This window comes from Tupaia chinensis, unplaced genomic scaffold (genome assembly GCF_000334495.1).
Source record: "Tupaia chinensis unplaced genomic scaffold, TupChi_1.0 Scaffold000320_2, whole genome shotgun sequence".
Classification (NCBI taxonomy): Eukaryota; Metazoa; Chordata; class Mammalia; order Scandentia; family Tupaiidae; genus Tupaia; species Tupaia belangeri.
The window spans coordinates 3,041,843-3,053,735 of record NW_006159814.1 but is presented as its reverse complement, the minus strand read 5'-3'; the positions used below and the strand labels follow the sequence as shown (position 1 = coordinate 3,053,735).

Here is an 11,893-nt window from a genome sequence, read left to right as displayed (position 1 = left end):
ATATATATATATATATATATATATCAGTTATCTAGTGCTTCTTTTTAAATTGAAATTGGAATTTCGATCAAAATAAAGGAAGAATGCCTCTAATCTGATAGGTTATGGCATTTTTCCTTTTTTTTAGCATGTTATTAGGAAACATTTTTAGAACCTTAGGAACCTTGGGACCAGCAGTTGGCCTAATGGCTGTGTCGCTAGACTACCATGTAGTCGACTGCGGTTCAGGTCCCGGACCCGGTGGCTTAAACTCAAACTGGGTGCGTGTGCCTGCATGCCCAAGATCCCCAGAGGAGAATGGAAGAGAAGGGATTGCAGCATGACTATCCCACCGGGGGGTGATTTCTCACTTTCTGTCTCTTTGTCTCTCTCTTTCTGGTGAGTGCACACACCCTGTAGAAAAAACCTTTCAAAAAAAAAAAATAATAAAACCTTAGGAACCTCAGGGCCAGCAAGTGGCATAGTAGTTGTGGCACTGGACTCTCATATAGCCAACAGTGGCTTGAGTCCAAGACCCAGCAGCTTAAAACTCATGTCAGGCATGTATGCCCAAAATCCTGAGAGGAGAATAAAGCAGAAGTGATTGTGGTGTGGCCATCCCCCCAGGGAGTGATTTCTCACTTTCTTTCTCTCTCTCGCTCTTTCTCTGTGTCTCTGGCAAATGCACACACCCTCCAGCAAAAATCTCTCTTAATTATGCAGAATTAATTCAGAAATCCCAAAACTGAAATAATTGCCAATTTTTTCTATTCTGTTTTAAAAAATTATTTAACTTTATTATTTATTTTTAATTTGTTATAGTACTTGTATACTCAACAGAAAGTGACAGAGAGAGAAAGAGAGAGAGGAAGGAAGGAGAAGTGGGAAAGCTAGTGTCTAGGTCCAAGACTCCAACCATAGTCAGCCATGTAGGAGACCAGCACCTTCACCAGCACGTCACCAACTGGCCCAAACTGAAAAAAAATGAAGTTTTGTGTTATAGTCTGGGTGGAAGAGTATTTCATTCCTAATGTAAGAATTACTTACTGTCCATGACTATCTTGTCTCTTACAGGAAGTTTATTAGATTTCCTTAAAGAAGGAGATGGAAAATATTTGAAACTTCCACAACTTGTTGATATGGCTGCTCAGGTATCTATACACGCACGTGTCCATTTAAATTGAAAGTATATGTTTAAAATGTTGAATAATCTTAGAATTTTAGTTTATATGAGAGACCTCTAAAAAGTTTCATGAAAAAAGTGTATTATGAAAGAAACTAAATTTCAAAACGTTTGCACCAAAATAAACATGTACCTTTTTTGTTTAAGTTTATTTATTTGTCCTGTGAATAAGAGATAGCACACCTCACCCTCCCATAGGGCCCCAGCACACCATCCATCCAGCTCCACTTTCAGCCAGCCTAAATCATGGGGACACCTGCCTGGCGTACACACTGAGGTTTCTGGACTTGAACTAGGGACCTTCCCAAATGGGTCTGCCTCACAGAATGTTGTATTTTATAGCCATACCATTGTGAGGCCCCTAAGTACATATGAATGGTTTTTCCAGAAACTTTTTGTAGTCCCTCTGATATAAAGAAATAATGGAATTTTACAACTGGAAAGAGCATTAGAGATGATTCAGTGTGAGCTTCTAATGTTACAGATAATGTAATATCTAAAGACCAGAAGCACACACGCTCCAGCATAAAAACTTCACATAACTGTTATTAGTAGAACCAATATAGAATCAGCTATACGACTCCTAGTCCAGTACTGCCCTGTATCATATGGCTGTTTAGAAAATATATACTTCCACAAACAAAAAGTCTGCATGTATTTATATTTCAACAGGTATGTTTTTTTATTTTATTTTTATTATCATCATAATCTTCTTTATATTACATTGGATTACATATAACTTTACAGTGTATTACATTGCTATAACAAGTATTTTTTTTTAAATTAAATTTTAAAATATATGAGTGCTATCAAAAAAAAAAACAAAACAGAAATTTAAAGTGTATGCTGAATTTAACTTTATTTATTTATCTTAATTTGACCAAAGAGGGACAGGGTGAGAGAGAGAAAGTGAGAAAGCAAGTCATCAGGTTCAGGACTCGAACTGCGGTCAGCCATGTGGGAGTCCAGTGCCCTTAACAATCACACTACCTGCTGGCCCCAGATTCCGAGTTCTAACTCTCAGTGAGCATCCAAATGTCCACATAATCTGGCAATTTAGAGAAACTTCCTATTGAAAAACTGTACAGATGAGACAGGCATATGCTAGGCCTGGTTCACGTTCCAGAGTTCAAGGTTCATAAACAGAATTTGGTGGTGATGGAGGGGAGGTGGGAAGGCTTGACAGACCATTTTGGTAAAGGATCAGCAGATAGCATAATGGTTATGTCGCTGGACTCCCATGTAGTTGATTGCAGTTCAAGGTCCAGACCCAGCAACTTGAAACCCAGGCCAGGCACATGTGCATGTGTGCCCAAAATCCCAAGAGGAGAATGGAGGAGAAGGGATTGCAGCGTGGCCATCCCCTGAGGCGGGGGAGGGGGGTGATTTCTTGCTTTAGGTCTCTCTAGGAAGCACATGTGCCCTATAGCAAAAAATCTCTCTGAAAAAAAAAAAAAGGCCAGGTAACTGTTTTAGGCTTTGTGGGCCACATATAATCTCTGTTGTACTTGTTCTTCCTTTTTCTTTTTTCTTTTAACCTTTTAAAAATGTTAAAAACCATTTTTACTTTTCAGATCATACAAAATTAAAGTGCCGGGGGCCATCAGGTAGCATAGTGGCTAAGGGTGCTGGATTCCCACATGGCCAACCACAGTTCAGGTCTTAGACCTGGCAGCTTGCTTGCTTTCTCTCTCTCTCTCTCTCTCTCTCTCTCCCCCCCCCTCCCTCCCTCCCTCTGTGGTTAAATTGAAATAAATAAATAGATAAATAAATAAAATTAAATGAAATAATCCTTTTAAAAATTTTTAAAATAAATAAAGTGCAGGCTACATTGACCTGCAGGCTGAGTTTGCCAAGCTCTACCTAGTGATTAATGCCTTCATTACCAGGACATCTCAGCTTGTGCCCCGTGTGGACTTTAATGTGCTGTGTCCAGAGGCACTAAACAACCTGGTGGTTCCTCTCTTCTCCTAACCACTGACACAAGAAGACATTAGGACATTATGCTGCTAATGGTGACTGGATATAACAAGGGTTTGGAAACCTTGGCCTTCAGAGTAGATGTCAGATTTTGAAATATGAACTTGGCCTGCTATTTTATTATAGTGGGATTTTTTTCCTATTATCTCCTAGACTGTGTTCTCTTACCAACATCTCCTTTTGAATGCATGATTTTTCAGTGATCTGATTTAACATTAACCAAAATTGTCTCCTCTCTGCTTTCCTTTGTATCATATATTTTATGATTTTTTTTCCCTTTCCAAGATTGCTGATGGTATGGCATATATTGAAAGAATGAACTATATTCACAGAGATCTTCGGGCTGCTAATATTCTTGTAGGAGAAAATCTTGTGTGCAAAATAGCAGATTTTGGATTAGCAAGGTTAATTGAAGACAATGAATACACAGCAAGACAAGGTAAAATTATATTTACATAAATGCTTTTAACCTAGTATTCTTTGTTTTTTCTTACTTAGTAGCACTCTTGAACATACAGAGTCTTATAAAGAATGAGAACAGGGAACCAGCAGTTAGCGTAATGGCTATGTCGCTGGACTCCCACGTAGCCGACCGCAGTTCGTGTCCCGGACCCGGTGGCTTAAAAACTCACGCCGGGCGCGTGTGCGTGTGTGCCCAAAATCCCGAGAGGAGAATGGAGGAGAAGGGATTGCGGCATGACCATCCCCCCTGGGGGGGTGATTTCTCGCTTTCTGTCTCTATGTCTCTCTCTGTCTGTCTGGCGAGCGCACACGCCCTACAGTGAAAATCTCTCCAAAAAAAAAAAAAAAAGAATGAGAACAGTACTAAGTCCCCTCTGAAGAGTGATAGAAACGTTGATTTTAGTCATAAAGTCATTTATAATAAATACCACTATGGTTTTCTGATTTGATAGGTATTCTTTGCATTACAAATACAGTAAATAGTAGCCTCTTTATATTTCTTTTGACACACCAGCAAATAAACATTAATTCTTTTCATGATGATTTTTTCATGAACCATTAAACATACAAGGGGGTCTTCAAAAAATTCATAGAAAATGCACATTATGAAAAACTATGCAGAGATTTCTTTTAAAAAGTTTTTACACCAAAATAAACTTGTACTTTATTCTGTTTTCCCATGAACTTTTTGAAATATTTTGTATTGTCTTAGACCAGAAGTTCTCAGTCAGCAGTAATATTGCCCTACGGACCCCCTCCCAAAAAATATCTAGGGACATTATTGTTTTTAACAACACTGGGGCTACTACTGGCATCTAAAGGGTAGAAGCCAGGCATACTGCTTAACATCCTGCAATGTACAGGCTAGTCCCCCAACAATGAAGAATTGTCAGGCCCAGAATGTCAGTTGTGCCAAGGTTGAAAGACTACTTTAGACACATTGTTTTCTTTTCGACCTCCTTACTTTTGTGCAGTTACGTAAAGCTGGAATATCTTCCTATTCTTCTTTGCTATTTACCTATAAAAATCTTAACCATTGGTTGACTGCAGCTTGAAACTTATGCCAGGCACATGTGCGTGCTTGTCCAAAAATCCCAAGAGGAGAATGGAGGGGAAGAGATTGTGGCATGGCTGTTCCCCCCGGCGGGTGATTCTCACTTTCTGTCTCTTTTGTTTCTCCAGTGAGCATATGCACCCTATAGCAGAAATCTCTCTCAATATTAAATAAATAAATAAATAAATAATAAAATAAAATTGAATTAAAATGTTAACCATTCTTTAAGACTTAATTTAAGCAGTCCTTTAAGGAAACCTTGTGTGGTTGTGCCAGCAATAGTTGACCTTTTGATTGTTGTAATACCTAAATAAATCTATTTTATAATACCACACACACACACACACGCACACAGTTTCAAATATGTCAGACATCCCTATTCTTATTTCCACCACAAGTGTATAAAGTTCACAAAAGCTATAGCTTTTATGTACCAGTAGTGATTAGCATATGTCCTTCTGCATAAAAGGTATATACTAATTTTTTTTAAATAATTGTTTATTTAATCATTTTATTTATTATTATTTTAAATTTGCTATAGGGCATGTGTGCTCACCAGAGAGACAGAGTAAGAGAGAGGAAAAGTGAGAAAGCAAGCCACCAGGTCTGGAACTCGAACCACAGTCGGCCATATGGGAGTCCAGCGTCTTAACCACCACACTACCTGCTGGCCCCAGTATTCTAAATATTTGAGTAAATCAACATGAGCTTTTTAAAAATAATAGCACAATAAAAATTTTCAGACAGATAATCATAAAATAGAAAAGTGACTGAAGAGAGTCAGCAGGTGGCGTGGTGGTTAAGGGTGCTGCACTCCCACTTGGCTGACTGCAGTTCAAGTCTCAGACCTGGCGGCTTGCTTTCTGTTCTCTCTCTCTCTCTCTCTCTCTCTGTCTTTCTCTCTCTCTCTTTCTCTCTCTCTCTTTCTTTCTCTCTATCCCTCTCTGGTCAAATTAAAACAAAGTTAAATAAAACAATTATTTAAATAAAAAGAAAGTGACTATGGTCCAAAAGCAGTAAACATGAAAACCCAACAGAATACGCCCTCATCAACCCATCATCGCTTAGAGGTAGCTATGAGGTGCCCAACTGGACTTGAAAGTTACAGATCCATAATCCTTATGTTTAGCTTACTACAGCCTCTCCCTTGAATGTTTCTCTGTCCCCATTACCAGCTTACTTTTCTTTTTGAATTTATATTTTCTTATTTACGTTTAATTACTATACATCTTTGTGGGATACAATATGGTGTATCAAAGTATACATGCAATGTATGTGATAAATCAAGACTATTGCCATATAGTTTTTTATATCATTAACTGTATTATCAGGAAGAAATGTGATTTATTTTTGTATAAGTTTTAAAAATTAAAAAAATTTGGGACCAGCAGTTAGCATAAGTGCTATGTCGCTGGACTCCCATATAGTTGACCGCTGTTCGAGTCCCAGACCCCTTGCCTTAAACTCACGCTGGGTGCATGTACATGCGTGCCCAAGATCCCAAGAGGAAAATGGAGGAGAAGGGATTGCAGCGAGGCCATCCCCCCAGGGGAGTGATTTCTTGCTTTCTGTCTCTGTCTTTCTGGTGAGCAAACGCATCCTATAGCAAAAACCTCTCAAAAAAAAAAAAAAAATTTCCCATAGGACCTGCAGACGGTGTAATGGTTACATCATTTGACTCCCACATGGTCGACCACAGTTCACATCCCGGACCTGGCAGTTTAAAGTACAGGCCAGGTGCATCTGCATGTGTGACCAAAATCCCAAGAGGAGAATGGAGAAGGGATTGTGAAATGGCCATCACCTGTGTGTGTGTGTGTGTCGGGGGGTGATTTCTCACTTTCTGTCTCTTTCTCCAGCAAGTGCACATGCCCTACAGCAAAAATCTCGCTCTAAAAAAAAATTTCCCATGAATCTTGTATGTTTGAAGAATTTGACACATATAATACAGAATAGGGATATTAACAGAAGATTTGCCCTGCTTGTGCTATATGTACACAAATAGCTTTACTTTTTTTTTTTTTTTAATTGCCAGATAGCACAGAGAAGAGAAAGCACCCCATTCCTAGTGAGGCATGATCATGTTGCAATCCCTTTTCCTCCATTTCTCCATCCTGTTGGGATTTTGGAGTATGCATGCACATGTGCAAAGTGTGTTTTTCAAGCTGCCAGGGACAGGATTCAAACCGTAGGCAGCCATGTTGGAGCTGGATCTTTCATCAACTACTAGGCTATGGGGTCAGCCTGGCAAATAGGTATTTTTAAACAATTAACATTGTCAATATTGTTTTAGGTGCAAAATTTCCGATCAAATGGACAGCTCCTGAGGCTGCACTTTATGGTCGATTTACAATAAAGTCCGATGTGTGGTCATTTGGAATTCTGCAAACAGAACTGGTAACAAAGGGCCGAGTGCCATATCCAGGTGGGCTTGCATTTCATTTAGCTGTAGGTTATCCCCTCAGTAACTTTATTAGGAGTTTATTAGGAACAAAAATAAAAAGGAGTAAAGGACCATCTTAATTTCTTCTCCCCCTCCCCAATCTTTTATTTCTTCTCCCCCTCCCCAATCCTTACCCTTATTTTGGCACCCTAAATTCTCGTTAAGCAAATGGAGTTGTTTTCGAAGGCATAACTGTTGAAGGTGAAATTTCAGAAAAATTAAATGTGTCAAAACAGATTAGCATTTTCTAAGTTCTCCATTTACTGATGAGTAACATTTATTTTGTTTCTTTATTGAAAAAAGTCATTGCACCGAATAAACTTAATATACCTTGAATCATTAGTAGCTAGGGAATTTGTTCTGTTTTGCCAGTGGTGGTTATCATTACTGTTTTTAATGCGTGAATCTTATATGTTAGGTATGGTAAACCGGGAAGTGCTGGAACAGGTAGAACGAGGATATAGGATGCCCTGCCCTCAGGGCTGTCCAGAATCCCTCCATGAATTGATGAATCTTTGTTGGAAGAAGGACCCTGATGAAAGACCAACATTTGAATATATTCAGTCCTTTTTGGAAGACTACTTCACTGCTACAGAGCCACAGTACCAGCCAGGAGAAAATTTATAATCCAAGCAGCCTCTTTTATATGCACAAATCTGCCAAAATGTTAAGAATTTGGGAAGAGTTCCTCACTGATGTACAGGACTCAGAAGAAAAAAATCATCTTCATTCTGCATGTTTTTAATGGTAAACTGGAATTCCAGATATGGTTGCACAAAACCACTTTTTTTTTTTTCCAAGTGTTAAACTCTAAAGTACCAATGCTGAATTTTCCAACATATTTCAGGGTCCAAAGAAAATAGAGATAAGATATTCATAATAGTGTGGGTGATAACATGGCAACAAGGCTACTATTTATAAATCATTTCCTTTCTTTTCTTCCCCAAACTCAGAATTGTTAAAATTATTTATTGTTTTAGATGAAACTTGAGAGGTAGAAAGTTATACAATAATAAAATCTAAAATTGAGGAACTTCATGGGACCAAATAATTCCATTCCAGTTTTTAAACATTTCTTGCAGTTATTATTCTCAAGTTTTTTCTAAGTTAAATAGTCAATATGTAATCTTAATATATGCTTCCTTTTGCATGGAAACAGGCCAGGTTTTTCAGAAGCATAAAGAGTATGAATAGCATCTAAAACTTGATTAAATGTTAGACTACAGCAGTGGCACTTGAAAGTATAATGCATATGTTAATATTCATATTCGTGGAACTGGAAAACAGTAAGAAATTTTTAACTTCTGTCATTTTCTGAACAGTTCAATTTAGAATAATGAAAGTAACTAGAAAGTGAGTTAATCTTTTATGAGATTGCATTGATTTTTTTAAAGACAGTTATAATTGAAATTGTAACATCAAATCTAAGGGGGGAATCTTTTCATCTTTAAATGGCATGAAAAGTGAGACCGAGCATTTAAACAGTCCTTTGTAAAAATTAGACCTGGTACTGGGAGACATTGCTAATATGGTCTTATGGTGATGGGTGCCACAAATAGAAAATACCACTAGATCAGGGACTCGAATGCACTTTTGCTAGTAATGATTATGGACTAACAGAGAGGAAAATGTATTTTAGAGAAATATGAGAAAAGCAAATGTGAAAGTTTTACAGGTAGAGAATGGAATGGAATGTTTAATGTTTATGTCATGGAGTGACAAAATAGCTTTGCTGGCATTCAAAGCTCTCCTCACTTAGCTATTTTCTAAGACTTTAAGAGTATGACTATAAAACTAATTTTTCTTAACATACATACTAAATGAGTGTAATAACCTCAAGTGAAGTTTAGGCTTCACACTAATTCCATGGATACAGCTTTTATGCAAAACATTTTTAGAACTCTGGTTTTCAAATCCATGTTTGACTCTCAGTTCACTTTTTTAATATACTAAATGGCGATCTTTTTTCCCTATTAGAGTAGAGTTGATTTGAGGAGGAAAACTTACTCTGAATAATAACAGCGGTAAAAGGAGAGCAGTATTTGCCCCTGTAAAGTACAGAAGTAAAACACAAAATAAGACTGATTTTTATAGCTGATTCGGAAAGAAATTCCAAAATATTAATTTGAAAAGCAGCATTACTGGTTTAAGTGTCCAGTACAGAAAAAACTGGATAGGATAAGTATTTATGTTTTAAAATACTCTATATTATAGTCACACTTTAAGGCATTACTTTCAGGTTCCCTTATTTTCAGGATATAATTTTCAACTGCCATCGCTTACCTGATTTAATCATTTAATTTAAAGCTCTGTGCCAGAGTATACATGTTCAAATTCAAACCATTTTAAAATTTGACCAATGAACTTCATGCAAGTTGCCAACAATTCTGGTACTAAAAATCGTGGTGGTTTCTTCTGTTTACACAACCTGCTTAGTATTGAAAACCTCTACCAAAAGGGTTCTCCTAAGAAGAGTGCTGTTATTATTTACCCTTAAGGTCTATGACCTGTGACATGAAATTTTTAAAGGGCTGTATGTGAATCATGATCTTGTATTTTTTCTAAGAATTTTAAAGAGGGTAACAAAATTGTGTTTATGTACTAAATCTGATCATAAAAATAAGCCAGGAAAAGTTGATGGTATTCCTTTGGTTTTAACTAAATGGAGCAGTTCCTTGTAATAACAGTTGTACAGTAAGGATAAAACACTAACTTAATATGTATTCAGTTTAAGTTGTTATGTATTTTTAAATTACCAAGAAAAATAAACAACTTTGTACATTTGAAGATTTTTTTTCCAACAGTTTTTTTTTTCTCTTCAGTGTCTTAATGTGGAATTTAACTCTAACCAAAAAAAGGAAGCTGGCAGAAACAGCCTTCTAGCACACTTTTTTAAATGAATAATGGTAGGCTAAAACTTAATATTTTTATAAAGTATTGTAATATTGTTTTGTGGATAATTGAAATAAAAATTCTCATTGAATGCACTTTGTGTTGCTATTCGTATTTTCTCATTAGTTTTTTTGAAAAATCAGTATATTCTGAATTTGTTTCTCCTTTGGGAAAAAATGTTCAGTTACTTCTTAACCACTGAGCAGAGTTAAATCAACTATTGCCAGGCGGTGGATGCGCTTCCCAGAGAGAAAATGAGAGGGAGAAAGCACTCCCCATGGGGCATGGTTGCTGGGGCCAGGACTTGACCCACAGTTGGCCAAGTGGAATCCAGCCGCCTTCACCACCACACCACCAGCTGTCCCTTAATTAAGAGTTTTATGTGACTGTATTTTCTCTCCTTTCTTGGCATATTAGTTACACTTTTCTTCCCTCCCCCCCTTTTTTAAACTATTGCCCTAGAGTTTGCAATATACATTTACAACTAGTCCTGTTCACTTTTCTGCAATCTATCTTTAGCTGTAAAATGGGAGCAGATAATCCCTGATTACCTCACAGTGTTGTCAGGAGGTGTGGATAAATGGTATATACCTATACTCTATTGTACCACACAAGTTATTTATTCTTAGAAGGCCTCTAGGCGCTTTTATCAGTGATTATTTAAAACTTGATGTCAGAAATAATTCCAGACCCTGAGGCAGATATGACTGATGACACTTGAAGGGTTAATTGTACAGGGCATAGTATATAGGGAACAAAATCCAGTTGGACAAGCAGCCAGCCAGCCAACAAGCCACAGGGCCATAGCACTGTTCTGTTTTGGCCTGTGTGGTGTCTGGGCAGAAAGAAATTAAGTAACATGCTAAAGTAAAAATGAGGACATATTAACTTTCAGATTCCAGAATGAGAAGATAGAACATCTGGGGCTCTCATTCTCAGGGGACCACAGTCAGCTAGAGTGGGTAATCTGCTCCCTCTCTGAAGGGAGGGCAGCAGTCACAGCAGGTATTGCCTCACTCACCCTCTGCTTCCTGTGACCTCTGGGTTTTGTAGGTATGAGGCGACCATCTCTGCCCTAAGCCAACGAAATGTATCTACTGAGGGTCAGAGAAATACCTAAGCAGCAGAGGTAACCTCCTGGGTGTTCTTGAAAATATCCTTGAAATCCCCACAGGCCTGTGGATTAATAGAGTAGTAACTAGCATTACTTTACAAGCACTTCATTTCATCATCAAAGCATTCCCCCAAAGTGGAACTGTACCACACACTATCTTCCAGTAAGCCTCTAAAGTGCTGTGATGACTGTGCACAACTTTTAAGCCTGGTGTGGGGAAAGTGTCCACATTTACCCCCGGTCTCGGCATCATCTATCTTCTCAGAGAATCCTTCAGTTCCTATTCCTTGCAATCCCGAGAGCAGAGCCCAGGCTTTGCAGCCAGGACACTGCCACTTAACTAGCCACGTGGCCTTGAGCAAGCCACTTAATCTCTTTAGATCTCCATGGATTTTTTTTTTCCCAACAATAAAATGGCCTACCTACTTTGCTGTCCTGCGTGGATAAGAGATTATGTACTCTGCATCAGTAGGGGTGTAATCAGTGGTGACCTGACCAGGTGGCAAATCGAGGCTGAGAGACGGAAAGAGACCTAGAATTTTCTTGCCCACTGCTCTGGGTGCAAAGGCGCCACTGGGCCAGAAGCTGCTCCTACGCAATCGCACCAGGGTCACACCGGTTTCTTCCTCTAGGGCGCCACTCTCCGGCTGGTCATTTTGCGAGCTGGGAGAGGCAGTCCTACGCAGCGCGGACACAGCACAGGAACCGCAGCCTCCGCCGCGACCCTGAGCGAACCAGTGCAAGGGCAGTGCAGGCCGGACACGGCGGGGGGGCCGGCAGCGTCCC

At 38.6% G+C, this 11,893-nt stretch overlaps 1 protein-coding gene across 3 annotated transcripts in view; it reads left to right on the top strand.

Moving 5' to 3' along the window:
- The window catches only part of YES1 (YES proto-oncogene 1, Src family tyrosine kinase), an 82,335-nt gene extending 72,310 nt beyond the window's left edge, over nucleotides 1-10,025 (top strand). For all 3 annotated transcript variants that reach the window (XM_006151611.3, XM_006151612.3, XM_006151610.3), the window contains exons 9-12: nucleotides 1,054-1,130; nucleotides 3,428-3,581; nucleotides 6,952-7,083; nucleotides 7,520-10,025. In XM_006151611.3, the coding sequence (XP_006151673.1) occupies nucleotides 1,054-1,130; nucleotides 3,428-3,581; nucleotides 6,952-7,083; nucleotides 7,520-7,728 (572 nt within the window). In that variant the 3' untranslated portion in view covers nucleotides 7,729-10,025. The remainder of the gene's footprint in view (nucleotides 1-1,053; nucleotides 1,131-3,427; nucleotides 3,582-6,951; nucleotides 7,084-7,519) is intronic.
- The last annotated feature ends 1,868 nt before the right edge of the window (nucleotides 10,026-11,893 follow it).